The sequence below is a fragment of the Argopecten irradians genome, chromosome 13 (assembly GCF_041381155.1).
Source record: "Argopecten irradians isolate NY chromosome 13, Ai_NY, whole genome shotgun sequence".
NCBI classification, from domain to species: Eukaryota; Metazoa; Mollusca; class Bivalvia; order Pectinida; family Pectinidae; genus Argopecten; species Argopecten irradians.
In genome coordinates, this window is record NC_091146.1 from 36,462,214 (window position 1) to 36,483,408 (window position 21,195).

The 21,195-nt window shown below is 43.2% G+C and overlaps 1 protein-coding gene across 3 annotated transcripts in view; it reads right to left on the reverse strand.

Moving 5' to 3' along the window:
* Positions 1–21,195, reverse strand: part of LOC138306763 (protein sidekick-1-like) — a 101,861-nt gene that overhangs the window by 32,354 nt on the left and 48,312 nt on the right. For all 3 annotated transcript variants that reach the window (XM_069247233.1, XM_069247232.1, XM_069247234.1), the window contains exons 6-8: positions 13,589–13,915; positions 8,867–9,151; positions 5,996–6,289 (exon numbers count right to left, since the gene is read on the reverse strand). In XM_069247233.1, coding sequence (XP_069103334.1) covers positions 5,996–6,289; positions 8,867–9,151; positions 13,589–13,915 — 906 coding nt within the window. The remainder of the gene's footprint in view (positions 1–5,995; positions 6,290–8,866; positions 9,152–13,588; positions 13,916–21,195) is intronic.

The following is a 21,195-nucleotide window of genomic DNA, read 5'->3' on the forward strand; positions in this document are numbered from 1 at the left end:
TTACATTAGAGACAGTCTATATATACCCACCAATAGTCTGGTCGCTGATCACTGAGGACTTCCCCCGCCCTATTCTGTTGAAGACAGTCTATATATACCAACCAATAGTCTGGACGCTGATCACTGAGGAATTCCCCCGCCCAATTATGTTTGAGACACTCTATATATACCAACCAATAGTCTGAATGCTGATCTCCGAGGACTTCCTCCGCCCAATTATTTAGAGACAGTCTATATATACCCACCAATAGTCTGGACGCTGATCAATGAGGACTTCCCCCGCCCAATTACATTAGAGACAGTCTATATATGCCCACCAATAGTCTGGACGCTGATCTGCGAGGAATTCCCCCGCCCTATTCTGTTGGAGACATTCTATATATACCCACCAATAGTCTGGACGCTGATCACTGAGGAATTCCCCCGCCCTATTCTGTTGGAGGCAGTCTATATATACCCACCAATAGTCTGGACGCTGATCTCCGAGGACTTCCCCCGCCCTATTCTGTTGGAGACATTCTATATATACCCACCAATAGTCTGGACGCTGATCACTGAGGAGTTCCCCCGCCCTATTCTGTTGGAGACAGTCTATATATACCAACCAATAGTCTGGACGCTGATCTCCGAGGACTTTCCCCGCCCAATTATATTAGAGACAGTCTATATATACCAACCAATAGTCTGGACGCTGATCTTCGAGGAGTTCCCCCGCCCTATTATATTGGAGACAGTCTAAATATACCCACCAATAGTCTGGACGCTGATCTCCGAGGAGTTCCCCCGCCCTATTATATTGGAGACAGTCTATATATACCCACCAACAGTCTTGACGCTGATCTTCGAGGAGTTCCCCCGCCCTTTTATATTGGAGACAGTCTAAATATACCCACCAATAGTCTGGACGCTGATCACTGAGGACTTCTCCCGCCCTATTATATTGGAGACAGTCTAAAATACCCACCAATAGTCTGGACGCTGATCTCCGAGGACTTTCCCCGCCAAATTATATTAGAGACAGTCTATATATACCAACCAATAGTCTGGGCGCTGATCTCCGAGGAGTTCCCCCGCCCTATTATATTGGAGACAGTCTATATATACCAACCAATAGTCTGGACGCTGATCACTGAGGACTTCTCCCGCCCAATTACATTAGAGACAGTCTATATATACCCACCAATAGTCTGGTCGCTGATCCCCGAGGAATTCTCCGCCCTATTCTGTTGGAGACAGTCTATATATACCCACCAATAGTCTGGTCGCTGATCCCCGAGGAATTCTCCCGCCCAATTACATTAGAGACAGTCTATATATACCCACCAATAGTCTGGTCGCTGATCCCCGAGGAATTCTCCGCCCTATTCTGTTGGAGACAGTCTATATATACCCACCAATAGTCTGGGCGCTGATCCCCGAGGAATTCTCCGCCCTATTCTGTTGGAGACAGTCTATATATACTCACCAATAGTCTGGACGCTGATCACTGAGGACTTCCCCCGCCCAATTACATTAGAGACAGTCTATATATGCCCACCAATAGTCTGGACGCTGATCTGCGATTAATTCCCCCGCCCTATTCTGTTGGAGACATTCTATATATACCCACCAATAGTCTGGACGCTGATCACTGAGGAATTCCCCCGCCCTATTCTGTTGGAGGCAGTCTATATATACCCACCAATAGTCTGGACGCTGATCTCCGAGGACTTTCCCCGCCCAATTATGTTAGAGACAGTCTATATATACCAACCAATAGTCTGGGCGCTGATCTCCGAGGAGTTCCCCCGCCCTATTATATTGGAGACAGTCTATATATACCAACCAATAGTCTGGACGCTGATCACTGAGGACTTCTCCTGCCCAATTACATTAGAGACAGTCTATATATACCCACCAATAGTCTGGTCGCTGATCACTGAGGACTTCCCCCGCCCTATTCTGTTGAAGACAGTCTATATATACCAACCAATAGTCTGGACGCTGATCACTGAGGAATTCCCCCGCCCAATTATGTTTGAGACACTCTATATATACCAACCAATAGTCTGAATGCTGATCTCCGAGGACTTCCTCCGCCCAATTATTTAGAGACAGTCTATATATACCCACCAATAGTCTGGACGCTGATCAATGAGGACTTCCCCCGCCCAATTACATTAGAGACAGTCTATATATGCCCACCAATAGTCTGGACGCTGATCTGCGAGGAATTCCCCCGCCCTATTCTGTTGGAGACATTCTATATATACCCACCAATAGTCTGGACGCTGATCACTGAGGAATTCCCCCGCCCTATTCTGTTGGAGGCAGTCTATATATACCCACCAATAGTCTGGACGCTGATCTCCGAGGACTTCCCCCGCCCTATTCTGTTGGAGACAGTCTATATATACCCACCAATAGTCTGGACGCTGATCACTGAGGAATTCCCCCGCCCTATTATGTTGGAGACATTCTATATATACCCACCAATAGTCTGGACGCTGATCACTGAGGAGTTCCCCCGCCCTATTCTGTTGGAGACAGTCTATATATACCAACCAATAGTCTGGACGCTGATCTCCGAGGACTTTCCCCGCCCAATTATATTAGAGACAGTCTATATATACCAACCAATAGTCTGGACGCTGATCTCCGAGGAGTTCCCCCGCCCTATTATATTGGAGACAGTCTAAATATACCCACCAATAGTCTGGACGCTGATCTCCGAGGAGTTCCCCCGCCCTATTATATTGGAGACAGTCTATATATACCCACCAATAGTCTTGACGCTGATCTTCGAGGAGTTCCCCCGCCCTATTATATTGGAGACAGTCTAAATATACCCACCAATAGTCTGGACGCTGATCACTGAGGACTTCTCCCGCCCTATTATATTGGAGACAGTCTAAATATACCCACCAATAGTCTGGACGCTGATCTCCGAGGACTTTCCCCGCCCAATTATATTAGAGACAGTCTATATATACCAACCAATAGTCTGGGCGCTGATCTCCGAGGAGTTCCCCCGCCCTATTATATTGGAGACAGTCTATATATACCAACCAATAGTCTGGACGCTGATCACTGAGGACTTCTCCCGCCCAATTACATTAGAGACAGTCTATATATACCCACCAATAGTCTGGTCGCTGATCCCCGAGGAATTCTCCGCCCTATTCTGTTGGAGACAGTCTATATATACCCACCAATAGTCTGGTCGCTGATCCCCGAGGAATTCTCCCGCCCAATTACATTAGAGACAGTCTATATATACCCACCAATAGTCTGGTCGCTGATCTGCGATTAATTCCCCCGCCCTATTCTGTTGGAGACAGTCTATATATACCCACCAATAGTCTGGTCGCTGATCCCCGAGGAATTCCCCCGCCCTATTCTGTTGGAGACAGTCTATATATACCCACCAATAGTCTGGTCGCTGATCCCCGAGGAATTCTCCGCCCTATTCTGTTGAGAGACAGTCTATATATATACCCACCAATAGTCTGGTCGCTGATCCCCGAGGAATTCTCCGCCCTATTCTGTTGGAGACAGTCTATATATACTCACCAATAGTCTGGACGCTGATCACTGAGGACTTCCCCCGCCCAATTACATTAGAGACAGTCTATATATGCCCACCAATAGTCTGGACGCTGATCTGCGATTAATTCCCCCGCCCTATTCTGTTGGAGACATTCTATATATACCCACCAATAGTCTGGACGCTGATCACTGAGGAATTCCCCCGCCCTATTCTGTTGGAGGCAGTCTATATATACCCACCAATAGTCTGGACGCTGATCCCCGAGGAATTCCCCCGACCTATTCTGTTAGAGACATTCTATATATACCCACCAATAGTCTGGACGCTGATCACTGAGGACTTCTTCCGCCCAATTACATTAGAGACAGTCTATATATACCCACCAATAGTCTGGTCGCTGATCCCCGAGGAATTCTCCGCCCTATTCTGTTGGAGACAGTCTATATATACCCACCAATAGTCTGGTCGCTGATCCCCGAGGAATTCTCCCGCCCAATTACATTAGAGACAGTCTATATATACCCACCAATAGTCTGGTCGCTGATCTGCGATTAATTCCTCCGCCCTATTCTGTTGGAGACAGTCTATATATACCCACCAATAGTCTGGTCGCTGATCCCCGAGGACTTCCCCGCCCAATTATGTTGGAGACAGTCTATATATACCCACCAATAGTCTGGTCGCTGATCCCCGAGGACTTCCCCCGCCCAATTATGTTGGAGACAGTCTATATATACCCACCAATAGTCTGGACGCTGATCTCCGAGGACTTCCTCCGCCCTATTCTGTTGGAGACAGTCTATATATACTCACCAATAGTCTGGACGCTGATCACTGAGGACTTCCCCCGCCCAATTACATTAGAGACAGTCTATATATGCCCACCAATAGTCTGGACGCTGATCTGCGATTAATTCCCCCGCCCTATTCTGTTGGAGACATTCTATATATACCCACCAATAGTCTGGACGCTGATCACTGAGGAATTCCCCCGCCCTATTCTGTTGGAGGCAGTCTATATATACCCACCAATAGTCTGGTCGCTGATCCCCGAGGACTTCCCCCGCCCAATTATGTTGGAGACAGTCTATATATACCCACCAATAGTCTGGTCGCTGATCCCCGAGGACTTCCCCCGCCCAATTATGTTGGAGACAGTCTATATATACCCACCAATAGTCTGGACGCTGATCCCCGAGGAATTCCCCCGACCTATTCTGTTGGAGACATTCTATATATACCCACCAATAGTCTGGACGCTGATCACTGAGGACTTCCCCCGCCCAATTATGTTGGAGACAGTCTATATATACCCACCAATAGTCTGGACGCTGATCCCCGAGGACTTCCCCCGCCCAATTCTGTTGGAGACAGTCTATATATACCCACCAATAGTCTGGTCGCTGATCCCCGAGGAATTCTCCCGCCCAATTACATTAGAGACAGTCTATATATACCCACCAATAGTCTGGTCGCTGATCTGCGATTAATTCCTCCGCCCTATTCTGTTGGAGACAGTCTATATATACCCACCAATAGTCTGGTCGCTGATCCCCGAGGAATTCTCCGCCCTATTCTGTTGGAGACAGTCTATATATACCCACCAATAGTCTGGTCGCTGATCCCCGAGGAATTCTCCGCCCTATTCTGTTGGAGACAGTCTATATATACCCACCAATAGTCTGGTCGCTGATCCCCGAGGAATTCTCCGCCCTATTCTGTTGGAGACAGTCTATATATACTCACCAATAGTCTGGACGCTGATCACTGAGGACTTCCCCCGCCCAATTACATTAGAGACATTCTATATATGCCCACCAATAGTCTGGACGCTGATCTGCGATTAATTCCCCCGCCCTATTCTGTTGGAGACATTCTATATATACCCACCAATAGTCTGGACGCTGATCACTGAGGAATTCCCCCGCCCTATTCTGTTGGAGGCAGTCTATATATACCCACCAATAGTCTGGACGCTGATCCCCGAGGAATTCCCCCGACCTATTCTGTTGGAGACATTCTATATATACCCACCAATAGTCTGGACGCTGATCACTGAGGAATTCCCCCGCCCTATTATGTTGGAGACATTCTATATATACCCACCAATAGTCTGGACGCTGATCACTGAGGAGTTCCCCCCGCCCTATTCTGTTGGAGACAGTCTATATATACCCACCAATAGTCTGGTCGCTGATCCCCGAGGACTTTCCCCGCCCAATTATTTAGAGACAGTCTATATATACCCACCAATAGTCTGGTCGCTGATCCCCGAGGAATTCCCCCGCCCAATTATGTTGGAGACAGTCTATATATACCCACCAATAGTCTGGACGCTGATCACCGAGGACTTCCCTCGCCCAATTATGTTGGAGACAGTCTATATATACCCACCAATAGTCTGGACGCTGATCACTGAGGAGTTCCCTCGCCCAATTATATTGGAGACAGTCTATATTTACCCACCAATAGTCTGGACGCTGATCACTGAGGAGTTCCCTCGCCCAATTCTGTTGGAGACGTTCAGCCTGATGAAGTATTCAGTACTCGGGTTTAACCCATCCAGCGTGTGAACCATCATTGCCCCTGTCCCTATGTCTGTGATGTTCACCCTGTTGATCATCCATTCCTGACCCTCGGACATTACATCCACATGGAACAGTTGTGGATTCCCGCCGTCGAACCCTGACGTCCACGTGACTGTGACGGTGTTTGAGCCGATAACAGACGCCTTGAAGTCGACTGGGGAATCCGGGACGTCTGTAAGTCAGAAAACACAATTATTTGTTTGCATATCACAGAGTTATCTGCCCTTGCGGGTGGGTATTGATTGTGGCGTCATACTTTTCAGAAAAAACGACGTGAATTTTGCCCACACTATGCTGACGTCACAATAGACATTCTCGCAAGGGAGTACACTCTATGATATGCAAAGACGGGATATTTATACTTTGTTTATTTTAGTTAATTTTATGAAGAACATAGTATTAATTTTAAAAGTTTCCCATAATTTTGTAATTTTGTGTTTTGTTTTCGTTAAATATGCTCCACCGCCGACAGAGCATAAATGATATTCATTATATGAACAATAACTGGTGTTTAATCGTGTATTTATATGTCTAATTAACACAAAAAATAATACAAAATAATTCATTTTGCCTTAGGTACATTGGCAATCAGTACTTCATTCCATATAGGATATAGTGCCAAGGATTTTTTTTAGAATGCAATTAATTATTTTTCATATTTTTAACTTGAAGAAAAAATTAGAAGCTCAAACTTTTCCATGGTGGTAATGGTGTAAAGTAAGAAACTTTTGTAACTGAAGAAAAAACAAAATCGCCTGCTCCTGTTTTTGATAGTGAAAAAAGGCCATTTGTCGGCGGTGGAGCAACTTTAAAATTCAATAAACAATATGCATACCTTGTTTGATTTTATTATATTATATTCAAGAGGTTACAAAATTTTATAATTTTGTATTTCAAAATTACCCAAAATCTTTGATTATATATTTAATTTAAAAAAATCACAATATGACTAATACCTTGTTTATTTGAATTGTTTTACAATATTTAATCCTAAAAGAAGAGAATGCTATAATTTCGTGTTTTATTTTCTTTGAAATAAAACCTAAAAAAAAGTCCCAAAGATTATACCGGACATTAGGATTATTAACTTCATATGTTACTGTGTTAAAATCTAGATTGAAATACTGCACTAGTAAACTTGTACACTCATGGGCACCATTCAAGTTTTTGATTAATGAAATTAGCTACAAATGTAGGTCATACTTACTAAAATCTTAGTTTCGCTATTTTAAAGACACAATTAAGTGAGGCTTTCTCTGTTACACGACCACTAAGCTGAACATGGCATGAATGTAATGTTCTAAATTTCTTGAAACATATCAACATTAAATATTGAAGAAAAAAAAGACATTTGAAGTCCTCTAGAAAAAAATAGCTTTACTCCAATAGCAAGGGTCAGATTTCAGAATAAAAGAGTTCTACCACAATGTGTAATGGCGGATGGCGAACAAATTTGAACATTTCACAGGGTATTTCTGGCATTTCACAGTAAAACCAACTAATTTCACTTTCATTACAATTCTTTTGTTTTCGATACATGTGTAAATTCTAATGTACTCTTAGACTGAATTGTCCCCTGACGTATAAACGGAGAAGAAATGACCCACCAAAAACCGCTGGCTGTACAAGACAACTGTCTGTGGAGGGTCACTAAAGTTTGCAGCCCAGAAAAAATTGGATATATATAAACATAATTACATGGTCAGGTTTAACAAGTTACATGGAATCTGAAATATTCATGTCAAAAATATCCATACAAATATGATATGTCACCTATCTGACCACATCAATTTGCTCAGTTTTAAATCAATCCTCCTAAATGACTTAGTTACATTCCTATCAGAGTGAGGAAGTTACTAAGTAGAAGTAGATATATAGGAGTGACTTTGTGATATGCAATTTTGATCAATTTCATATTACATGTACGTAGCAACGAATGTAAGAATCTATTGATCACATGACAAGTTCTAACCAGAGTAATTGATATAAGTAGATATACAGGATATTACATGAGTGACTATGTGATATGCAAGTCATTTAACAACTTTGATAAATTTCATTTTACATAGCCACAAGTGTAAGATTATATATATAGACAAAACTTTCAATTTTATTTCTATGCAAGTGAGGCGAAATAAGTCTTGAATTTGATGCTTCCATACATTGAAACAATAGTGTGACGTAATATTATAACATGTGACGTAACATTAGCATTATTACACGTGTTTCTTTAGGTATCTATGACATGGCTACCCGGGCCAGTTATATGATAAATACTGTTTTCTCATTGCTGTAAACTGGTTTTTGCCGTCACTTAAGTTAGTAATTTTTGCTAATTTAATTAATCAATTAAATTTTGATTAATTCTAATTTTTTATTTAGAGTCATATATGGTTTCCTGACAACGTTTTCAAAACAGAAATGTTCCAATTATGTTCGATATCCCTACGCACATTTACCAATTTTCACACTTTTCAAAAACATCTAAAAAATTTCACCAATCAGATGCATCCATTTCGTTACCATGGCAACCAATCTTTCCAAAAAATAATATTCGGTATCCCTATAAATCCGTATAAAATATTAGTTTTTCTTGCAATTCCTACTACTGTTGAATCATTTTTATTTTTTGAGAAAGGCTCCTCCAGATACCTTCCCAGCGGACGAAATTGGAAGACATAAGATTTGCAAGCAAAAACAATGTGTCCCATCACCTTCAGTTGGGCCAAAGTAAGAAGAAGAGAGTTACCTTCAGGACGGATCTGGAATGTGACAGTCAGTGCGTCTCCGACGCCATTCGTGATGTTAACGTGGTATTGACGGTAATCCTCGGGAACAGAGTTAATCTGGACGGTTCCACGAACAATGTGCGTATACTCGTTGTTTGCTATGTTCGGTATGACACGCACACCGTCCGACCACTGGGCAGTTGGCTTCGGATTCGCTATCACTGTGACATTAACTGGAATAGTCTGGCCTTTCTTCCCGGCTAATCCAATTATGCCACTGACAAAGCCCAGTCTTCTGGGAGAACCTGAAATACAGAGAAATATAACCAGGTCCTTATATACTACTGACAGAACCAAGTCTTCTGGGAGAACCTACAATACAGGGACACATCATCAGGTCCTTATATACCACTGACAGAACCAAGTCTTCTGGGGGAACCTACAATACAGGGACACATCATCAGGTCCTTATATACCACTGACAGAACCAAGTCTTCTGGGGGAACCTACAATACAGGGACACATCATCAGGTCCTTATATACCACTGACAGAACCAAGTCTTCTGGGGGAACCTACAATACAGGGACACATCATCAGGTCCTTATATACCACTGACAGATCCCAGTCTTCTGAGGGAACCTACAATACAGGGACACATCATCAGGTCCTTATATACCACTGACAGAACCAAGTCTTCTGGGAGAACCTACAATACAGGGACACATCATCAGGTCCTTATACCACTGACAGATCCCAGTCTTCTAAGGGAATCTACAATACAGGGACACATCATCAGGTCCTTATATACCACTGACAGATCCCAGTCTTCTGGGGGAACCTACAATACAGGGACACATCATCAGGTCCTTATATACCACTGACAGATCCCAGTCTTCTGGGGGAACCTACAATACAGGGACACATCATCAGGTCCTTATATACCACTGACAGATCCCAGTCTTCTGGGGGGAACCTACAATACAGGGATACATCATCAGGTCCTTATATACCACTGACAGATCCCAGTCTTCTGGGGGAACCTACAATACAGGGACACATCATCAGGTCCTTATATACCACTGACAGATCCCAGTCTTCTGGGGGACCCTACAATACAGGGACACGTCATCAGGTCCTTATATACTACTGACAGATCCCAGTCTTCTGGGGGAACCTACAAAACAGGGACACATCATCAGGTCCTTATATACCACTGACAGATCCCAGTCTTCTTGGGGGACCTACAATACAGTGACACATCATCAGGTCCTTATATACCACTGACAGATCCCAGTCTTCTGGGGGAACCTACAATACAGGGACACATCATCAGGTCCTTATATACCACTGACAGATCCCAGTCTTCTGGGAGAATCTATATTACAGGGAGACATCATCAGGTCCTTATATACCACTGACAGATCCCAGTCTTCTGGGGGAACCTACAATACAGGGACACATCATCAGGTCCTTATATACCACTGACAGATCCCAGTCTTCTGGGGGAACCTACAATACAGGGACACATCATCAGGTCCTTATATACCACTGACAGATCCCAGTCTTCTGGGGGAACCTACAATACAGGGACACATCATCAGGTTCTTATATACTACTGACAGATCCCAGTCTTCTGGGGGGACCCTACAATACAGGGACACATCATCAGGTCCTTATATACTACTGACAGAACCCAGTCTTCTGAGGAACCTACAATACAGGGACACGTCATCAGGTCCTTATATACTACTGACAGATCCCAGTCTTCTGGGGGAACCTACAAAACAGGGACACATCATCAGGTCCTTATATACCACTGACAGATCCCAGTCTTCTTGGGGAACCTACAATACAGGGACACATCATCAGGTCCTTATATACCACTGACAGATCCCAGTCTTCTGGGAGAACCTACAATACAGGGACACATCATCAGGTCCTTATATACCACTGACAGATCCCAGTCTTCTGAGGAACCTACAATACAGGGACACATCGTCAGGTCATTATATACCACTAACAGATCCCAGTCTTCTGGGGGAACCTACAATACAGGGACACATCATCAGGTCCTTATATACCACTGACAGATCCCAGTCTTCTGGGGGAACCTACAATACAGGGACACATCATCAGGTCCTTATATACCACTGACAGATCCCAGTCTTCTGGGGGGACCCTACAATACAGGGACACATCATCAGGTCCTTATATACCACTGGCATATCCCAGTCTTCTGGGGGACCTACAATACAGGGACACATCATCAGGTCCTTATATACCACTGACAGATCCCAGTCTTCTGGGGGAACCTACAATACAGGGATACATCATCAGGTCCTTATATACCACTGACAGATCCCAGTCTTCTTGGGGAACCTACAATACAGGGACACATCATCAGGTCCTTATATACCACTGACAGATCCCAGTCTTCTGGGGGGAACCTACAATACAGGGACACATCATCAGGTCCTTATATACCACTGACAGATCCCAGTCTTCTGGGGGAACCTACAATACAGGGACACATCATCAGGTCCTTATATACCACTGACAGATCCCAGTCTTCTGGGGGAACCTACAATGCAGGGACACATCATCAGGTCCTTATATACCACTGACAGATCCCAGTCTTCTGGGGGAACCTACAATACAGGGACACGTCATCAGGTCCTTATATACTACTGACAGATCCCAGTCTTCTGGGGGAACCTACAAAACAGGGACACATCATCAGGTCCTTATATACCACTGACAGATCCCAGTCTTCTTGGGGGACCTACAATACAGTGACACATCATCAGGTCCTTATATACCACTGACAGATCCCAGTCTTCTGGGGGAACCTACAATACAGGGACACATCTCAGGTCCTTATATACCACTGACAGATCCCAGTCTTCTGGGAGAATCTATATTACAGGGAGACATCATCAGGTCCTTATATACCACTGACAGATCCCAGTCTTCTGGGGGAACCTACAATGCAGGGACACATCATCAGGTCCTTATATACCACTGACAGATCCCAGTCTTCTGGGGGAACCTACAATACAGGGACACATCATCAGGTCCTTATATACCACTGACAGATCCCAGTCTTCTGGGGGAACCTACAATACAGGGACACATCATCAGGTTCTTATATACTACTGACAGATCCCAGTCTTCTGGGGGGACCCTACAATACAGGGACACATCATCAGGTCCTTATATACTACTGACAGAACCCAGTCTTCTGAGGAACCTACAATACAGGGACACATCATCAGGTCCTTATATACCACTGACAGATCCCAGTCTTCTGGGGGAACCTACAATACAGGGACACATCATCAGGTCCTTATATACCACTGACAGATCCCAGTCTTCTGGGGGGAACCTACAATACAGGGACACATCATCAGGTCCATATATACCACTGATAGAACTGTCTTCTGGGAGAACCCAAAACAATTTTAATATACTGAGTTACTGACACATCGAATTAACGCATGAAAAGAAAAAAAAAGAAACAAGGTCTCCACAAAAGCAGCTGTGTCATCTTCAAGTTCAGTTAACAGTATGACAAGTTTTTTCCCATTTGTAGTAGACTTTGACCTTAGATATTTAGACATGAAACGCAATTTCAAACATGCAATTTAGGAAATAAATTATAATATTACTTTTGATTTTGGCTAATGGGGACATCACGTGGAAACCTCGGTTTGAATGACATCGATTATTCAGATAAGAGACATACTACATTATTTGTAAAAGAAGAGGTCCAATGGCATAATGCAACCCAGTCAAAGTATACAAAAGTGAGGAAAATATCTTTTTTATCTTTGGATAAATGGGAGTCGCAGTGGTCGAGTGTTAAGATATCCCGACATATTTCAAGAAGTCTTTCACCTCTGGGTTCGACCCTTCGAATCCCATGTGATCCCGTTGCAAGGTACTGATCGCTGGTCGGTGTTTTTTCTCCAGGTACTCCGGCTTTCCTTAAATGACCCTGGCTGTTAATAGGATAGTATGCTAATAAAACCTTTGGATATATCCAACAGAATCAAATGCGCTACAAATGCTCATCTGTGGCTTTTGATTAATAAGTGTATAGAAAGAACTCTTCGGTAGTAATTGTACGTTTCTGATATATTTGACTACTGTCACCTTAAAAATAGGTTAAAGTCATTAATTTGATAGATTCATCCCAGTATGTCAAAAGCGCAATACAAGGTTTATATGTCTCATTGTGACATACAAGATATCGTTTAAAGATTTTGGTCTTTTTTGACCCTTGTGACATTGAATCACATCCAAGTTCATACATTTTGAAAAAAACAAACTCGGCAGCCCTTCATCCCAGCATTTCACAGGCCCAACACCAGGCCTCTAGGCCTCTTTTTATTGACAAGATATTATTTAAAGATTTTAGACTAATTGACCACTGTGACCTTGAATGCAGCTAAAGGTTATTCATTTGAACAAACTTGGAAGCCCTTCATCCCAGCACACTACAAACGAAATTCAGTACCTTGTGCTTTTTTGGTTTGTAAAAAGAAGTCAATGGAAAACTTGACGTACGGCAGACGACACACACACAAACAGTAATTCATGCAGAACGATCATTAAATGCTACCCTGACACTTCGGGCGGCAATATACAATTTTATAGTGATCAATCAACATCACTCGACACTAGAGTTGTGGCATGTGATTGACCAAATCAGTGAAACAGTACAGACATGTATACTTACAAGAGACATGAAGTTCAAACTGCTTCTCATCCGGGTCTTTATCACTTCTGTCCCGAGTGACAATGTTAGACGCACTGACACGGTACATTCCTGTGTGGTTACACTGGAGGTTTTCCACCACCACCTCATATTTTCCTAGAGTTCTACCTCCATTCACAATTCTTTGCTGGCCATGAAATAATGTTACGTCGGGATCCGGGTTGCTGTCAACAGCCACATCGAGAGCCAAACTAAACGTCTCTGGGATTCTGATGTCGTCACCAGTGGTGATTGGATGGACAAAATCCTTTTCATCGAGGTATGTCATATTGGTAATCCGGGGTGCAACTACAGACAACACAATGGTTAAAGGATAGATATCTCTCGACTACTTTCACTAAAAATATGCATGTCACCAGATAAAATTCGAAAACTTCAAATACATGTACTAATTTGATCTAATTAATCTGATTTCTTTTTTGTTTTACAGAACAACAAAATTCACAATAAATATATCAGAACAATTTTTATCATGATATTGATTCAGTGACTCATCTTTATCATGATTACACACTCTCATATTTATCCTCAATCCATTTTACTGACCTTCCACTCTTATCATTCATCCTAAGCCTGACCTTTCAACCCCGAACCTTAACCCTTAAAATTTCATCCCTGACCTGTCACCCTAATAATTCACTCTAAACCCTTCACTCAAACCTTTCACCCTGACCTTTCAACCTAAATGTCACCTGACCTTTCACCCTAAATTTACCCTTTACTCTCCCATTTTACCTTGGCCCTTACATTAACTCTCACCCTAACCTTTCACGTTTTTTAAATCGAACTTGGCCGACTCATATTTTTATTCGATCATCTATAGGTTAAATTATAGATACAGAAAAATATGTCATCTTTGTCATGATTACACTGATATTTATCCTTATCCTCCATCCTTATAATCTGGAACCTATTGTAATGTTGGAGTAAGTAGAATTCAGGATTAAGGATGTATTCTTCTGTGGTTTCAGTCCCGTTGAAGTCTCGTTTCGACATAGATCAAAAACGTTATCAGATTTTCAAATACGATTTATCAATATCTGTAGCATGTGCCAGTCTGTAGCAAATTTTGTCAAAAAAAAAACACATTTCTATTTCAAGTAGATTTTTTTACACAGCGATTTTAAGAAATGGCCCATTTGGCGGCCGTTTTAAAATTGTGTCTTTTTTGGCTTTGAGTATAGCCACCGTTTTCCCATTTTTTGCTTAAATGTTTTTACTTAAATCATCACCACGTCCGCATTTTCAGCTGTATCGAGTAAGATTTTGCTGTAAATCTTCACTGGGTTCATGTTAATTAAAATGTTAAACATCAATGTGTGAAATGATACACTTTTGTCACTTTATTTCTACATTTAATGGTAATTTGAGCACTTTTATTTTCTAGTCAAAAATATTGAAAAATAACAAATATTTAAATGGGGCAAAAAAGCACACGGACCTCCCATTTTTCTGCCTGATTTAGAAAGAAAGAACGTATACATCATGTCACCGCGCGTATACATCATGTACACTCATTTCACCGCGTTGTAGGCGTATACATCATGTACACTCATTTCACCGCGTTGTAGGCGTATACATCATGTACACTCATTTCACCGCGTTGTAGGCGTATACATCATGTACACTCATTTCACCGCGTTGTAGGCGTATACATCATGTACACTCATTTCACCGCGTTGTAGGCGTATACATCATGTACACTCATTTCACCGCATTGTAGGCGTATACATCATGTACACTCATTTCACCGCGTTGTAGGCGTTTACATCATGTACACTCATTTCACCGCATTGTAGGCGTATACATCATGTACACTCATTTCACCGCGTTGTAGGCGTTTACATCATGTACACTCATTTCACCGCGTTGTAGGCGTTTACATCATGTACACTCATTTCACCGCGTTGTAGGCGTTTACATCATGTACACTCATTTCACTGCGTTGTAGGCGTATACATCATGTACACACATGTCACCGCGTTGTAGGCGTATACATCATGTACATTCATTTCACCGCGTTGTAGGCGTATACATTATGTACACTCATTTCACTGCGTTGTAGGCGTATACATCATGTACACACATGTCACCGCGTTGTAGGCGTATACATCATGTACACACATGTCACCGCGTTGTAGGCGTATACATCATGTACACACATGTCACCGCGTTGTAGGCGTATACATCATGTACACACATTGTCACCGCGTTGTAGGCGTTTACATCATGTACACTCATTTCACCGCGTTGTAGGCGTTTACATCATGTACACTCATTTCACCGCGTTGTAGGCGTATACATCATGTACACTCATTTCACTGCGTTGTAGGCGTATACATCATGTACACACATGTCACCGCGTTGTAGGCGTATACATCATGTACACTCATTTCACCGCGTTGTAGGCGTATACATCATGTACACTCATTTCACCGCGTTGTAGGCGTATACATCATGTACACACATGTCACCGCGTTGTAGGCGTATACATCATGTACACTCATTTCACCGCGTTGTAGGCGTATACATCATGCGTTGTAGGCGTATACATCATGTACACTCATTTCACCGCGTTGTAGGCGTATACATCATGTACACTCATTTCACCGCGTTGTAGGCGTATACATCATGTACACTCATTTCACCGCGTTGTAGGCGTATACATCATGTACACTCATTTCACCGCGTTGTAGGCGTATACATCATGTACACTCATTTCACCGCGTTGTAGGCGTATACATCATGTACACTCATTTCACCGCGTTGTAGGCGTATACATCATGTACACTCATTTCACCGCGTTGTAGGCGTATACATCATGTACACTCATTTCACCGCGTTGTAGGCGTATACATCATGTACACTCATTTCACTGCGTTGTAGGCGTATACATCATGTACACTCATTTCACCGCGTTGTAGGCGTATACATCATGTACACACATTTCACTGCGTTGTAGGCGTATACATCATGTACACTCATTTCACCGCGTTGTAGGCGTATACATCATGTACACACATTTCACCGCGTTGTAGGCGTATACATCATGTACACTCATTTCACCGCGTTGTAGGCGTATACATCATGTACACTCATTTCACCGCGTTGTAGGCGTATACATCATGTACACACATGTCACAACCGCGTTGTAGGCGTATACATCATGTACACTCATTTCACCGCGTTGTAGGCGTATACATCATGTACACTCATTTCACCGCGTTGTAGGCGTATACATCATGTACACACATGTCACCGCGTTGTAGGCGTATACATCATGTACACACATGTCACCGCGTTGTAGGCGTATACATCATGTACACTCATTTCACCGCGTTGTAGGCGTATACATCATGTACACTCATTTCACCGCGTTGTAGGCGTATACATCATGTACACTCATTTCACCGCGTTGTAGGCGTTTACATCATGTACACTCATTTCACCGCGTTGTAGGCGTATACATCATGTACACTCATTTCACCGCGTTGTAGGCGTATACATCATGTACACACATTTCACCGCGTTGTAGGCGTATACATCATGTACACTCATTTCACCGCGTTGTAGGCGTATACATCATGTACACTCATTTCACCGCGTTGTAGGCGTATACATCATGTACACTCATTTCACCGCGTTGTAGGCGTATACATACATCATGTACACTAATCATGTTTTCATTCACGCGTTGTAGGCGTATACATCATGTACATCATTTCACCGCGTTGTAGGCGTATACATCATGTACACTCATTTCACCGCGTTGTAGGCGTATACATCATGTACACTCATTTCACCGCGTTGTAGGCGTATACATCATGTACACTCATTTCACCGCGTTGTAGGCGTATACATCATGTACACTCATTTCACCGCGTTGTAGGCGTATACATCATGTACACTCATTTCACCGCGTTGTAGGCGTATACATCATGTACACTCATTTCACCGCGTTGTAGGCGTATACATCATGTACACTCATTTCACCGCGTTGTAGGCGTATACATCATGTACATCATTTCACCGCGTTGTAGGCGTATCATCATGTACACATTTCACCGCGTTGTAGGCGTATACATCATGTACACACATTTCACCGCGTTGTAGGCGTATACATCATGTACACACATTTCACCGCGTTGTAGGCGTATACATCATGTACACACATTTCACCGCGTTGTAGGCGTATACATCATGTACACACATTTCACCGCGTTGTAGGCGTATACATCATGTACACACATTTCACCGCGTTGTAGGCGTATACATCATGTACACACATTTCACCGCGTTGTAGGCGTATACATCATGTACACACATTTCACCGCGTTGTAGGCGTATACATCATGTACACACATTTCACCGCGTTGTAGGCGTATACATCATGTACACACATTTCACCGCGTTGTAGGCGTATACATCATGTACACACATTTCACCGCGTTGTAGGCGTATACATCATGTACACACATTTCACCGCGTTGTAGGCGTATACATCATGTACACACATTTCACCGCGTTGTAGGCGTATACATCATGTACACACATTTCACCGCGTTGTAGGCGTATACATCATGTACACCATTTCACCGCGTTGTAGGCGTATACATCATGTACACACATTTCACCGCGTTGTAGGCGTATACATCATGTACACACATGTCACCGCGTTGTAGGCGTATACATCATGTACACACATGTCACCGCGTTGTAGGCGTATACATCATGTACACACATGTCACCGCGTTGTAGGCGTATACATCATGTACACACATTTCACCGCGTTGTAGGCGTATACATCATGTACACACTCATTTCACCGCGTTGTAGGCGTATACATCATGTACACTCATTTCACCGCGTTGTAGGCGTATACATCATGTACACTCATTTCACCGCGTTGTAGGCGTATACATCATGTACACACATTTCACCGCGTTGTAGGCGTATACATCATGTACACACATTTCACCGCGTTGTAGGCGTATACATCATGTACACACATTTCACCGCGTTGTAGGCGTATACATCATGTACACTCATTTCACCGCGTTGTAGGCGTATACATCATGTACACACATTTCGCCGCGTTGTAGGCGTATACATCATGTACACTCATTTCACCGCGTTGTAGGCGTATACATCATGTACACACATTTCACCGCGTTGTAGGCGTATACATCATGTACACTCATTTCACCGCGTTGTAGGCGTATACATCATGTACACACATTTCACCGCGTTGTAGGCGTATACATCATGTACACTCATTTCACCGCGTTGTAGGCGTATACATCATGTACACTCATTTCACCGCGTTGTAGGCGTATACATCATGTACACTCATTTCACCGCGTTGTAGGCGTATACATCATGTACACTCATTTCACCGCGTTGTAGGCGTATACATCATGTACACACATTTCACCGCGTTGTAGGCGTATACATCATGTACACTCATTTCACCGCGTTGTAGGCGTATACATCATGTACACTCATTTCACCGCGTTGTAGGCGTATACATCATGTACACACATTTCACCGCGTTGTAGGCGTATACATCATGTACACACATGTCACCGCGTTGTAGGCGTATACATCATGTACACACATTTCACTGCGTTGTAGGCGTATACATCATGTACACTCATTTCACCGCGTTGTAGGCGTATACATCATGTACACACATTTCACCGCGTTGTAGGCGTATACATCATGTACACACATTTCACCGCGTTGTAGGCGTATACATCATGTACACTCATTTCACCGCGTTGTAGGCGTATACATCATGTACACACATTTCACCGCGTTGTAGGCGTATACATCATGTACACTCATTTCACCGCGTTGTAGGCGTATACATCATGTACACTCATTTCACTGCGTTGTAGGCGTATACATCATGTACACTCATTTCACTGCGTTGTAGGCGTATACATCATGTACACTCATTTCACCGCGTTGTAGGCGTATACATCATGTACACTCATTTCACCGCGTTGTAGGCGTATACATCATGTACACTCATTTCACCGCGTTGTAGGCGTATACATCATGTACACTCATTTCACCGCGTTGTAGGCGTATACATCATGTACACTCATTTCACTGCGTTGTAGGCGTATACATCATGTACACTCATTTCACCGCGTTGTAGGCGTATACATCATGTACACTCATTTCACCGCGTTGTAGGCGTATACATCATGTACACTCATTTCACCGCGTTGTAGGCGTATACATCATGTACACACATTTCACCGCGTTGTAGGCGTATACATCATGTACACTCATTTCACCGCCTTGTAGGCGTATACATCATGTACACACATTTCACCGCGTTGTAGGCGTATACATCATGTACACTCATTTCACCGCGTTGTAGGCGTATACATCATGTACACACATTTCACCGCGTTGTAGGCGTATACATCATGTACACTCATTTCACCGCGTTGTAGGCGTATACATCATGTACACTCATTTCACCGCGTTGTAGGCGTATACATCATGTACACACATTTCACCGCGTTGTAGGCGTATACATCATGTACACTCATTTCACCGCGTTGTAGGCGTATACATCATGTACACTCATTTCACTGCGTTGTAGGCGTATACATCATGTACACTCATTTCACCGCGTTGTAGGCGTATACATCATGTACACACATTTCACTGCGTTGTAGGCGTATACATCATGTACACACATTTCACTGCGTTGTAGGCGTAATACATCATTTCACTGCGTTGTAGGCGTATACATCATGTACACACATTTCACTGCGTTGTAGGCGTATACATCATGTACACTCATTTCACTGCGTTGTAGGCGTATACATCATGTACACACATTTCACTGCGTTGTAGGCGTATACATCATGTACACTCATTTCACCGCGTTGTAGGCGTATACATCATGTACACTCATTTCACCGCGTTGTAGGCGTATACATCATGTACACTCATTTCACTGCGTTGTAGGCGTATACATCATGTACACTCATTTCACTGCGTTGTAGGCGTATACATCATGTACACTCATTTCACTGCGTTGTAGGCGTATACATCATGTACACCATTTCACTGCGTTGTAGGCGTATACATCATGTACACTCATTTCACCGCGTTGTAGGCGTATACATCATGTACATCATCATTTCACCGCGTTGTAGGCGTATACATCATGTACACTCATTTCACCGCGTTGTAGGCGTATACATCATGTACACTCATTTCACCGCGTTGTAGGCGTATACATCATGTACACTCATTTCACCGCGTTGTAGGCGTATACATCATGTACACTCATTTCACCGCGTTGTAGGCGTATACATCATGTACACTCATTTCACCGCGTTGTAGGCGTATACATCATGTACACTCATTTCACCGCGTTGTAGGCGTATACATCATGTACAGTCATTTCACCGCGTTGTAGGCGTATACATCATGTACACTCATTTCACCCGCGTTGTAGGCGTATACATCATGTACACTCATTTCACCGCGTTGTAGGCGTATACATCATGTACACTCATTTCACCGCGTTGTAGGCG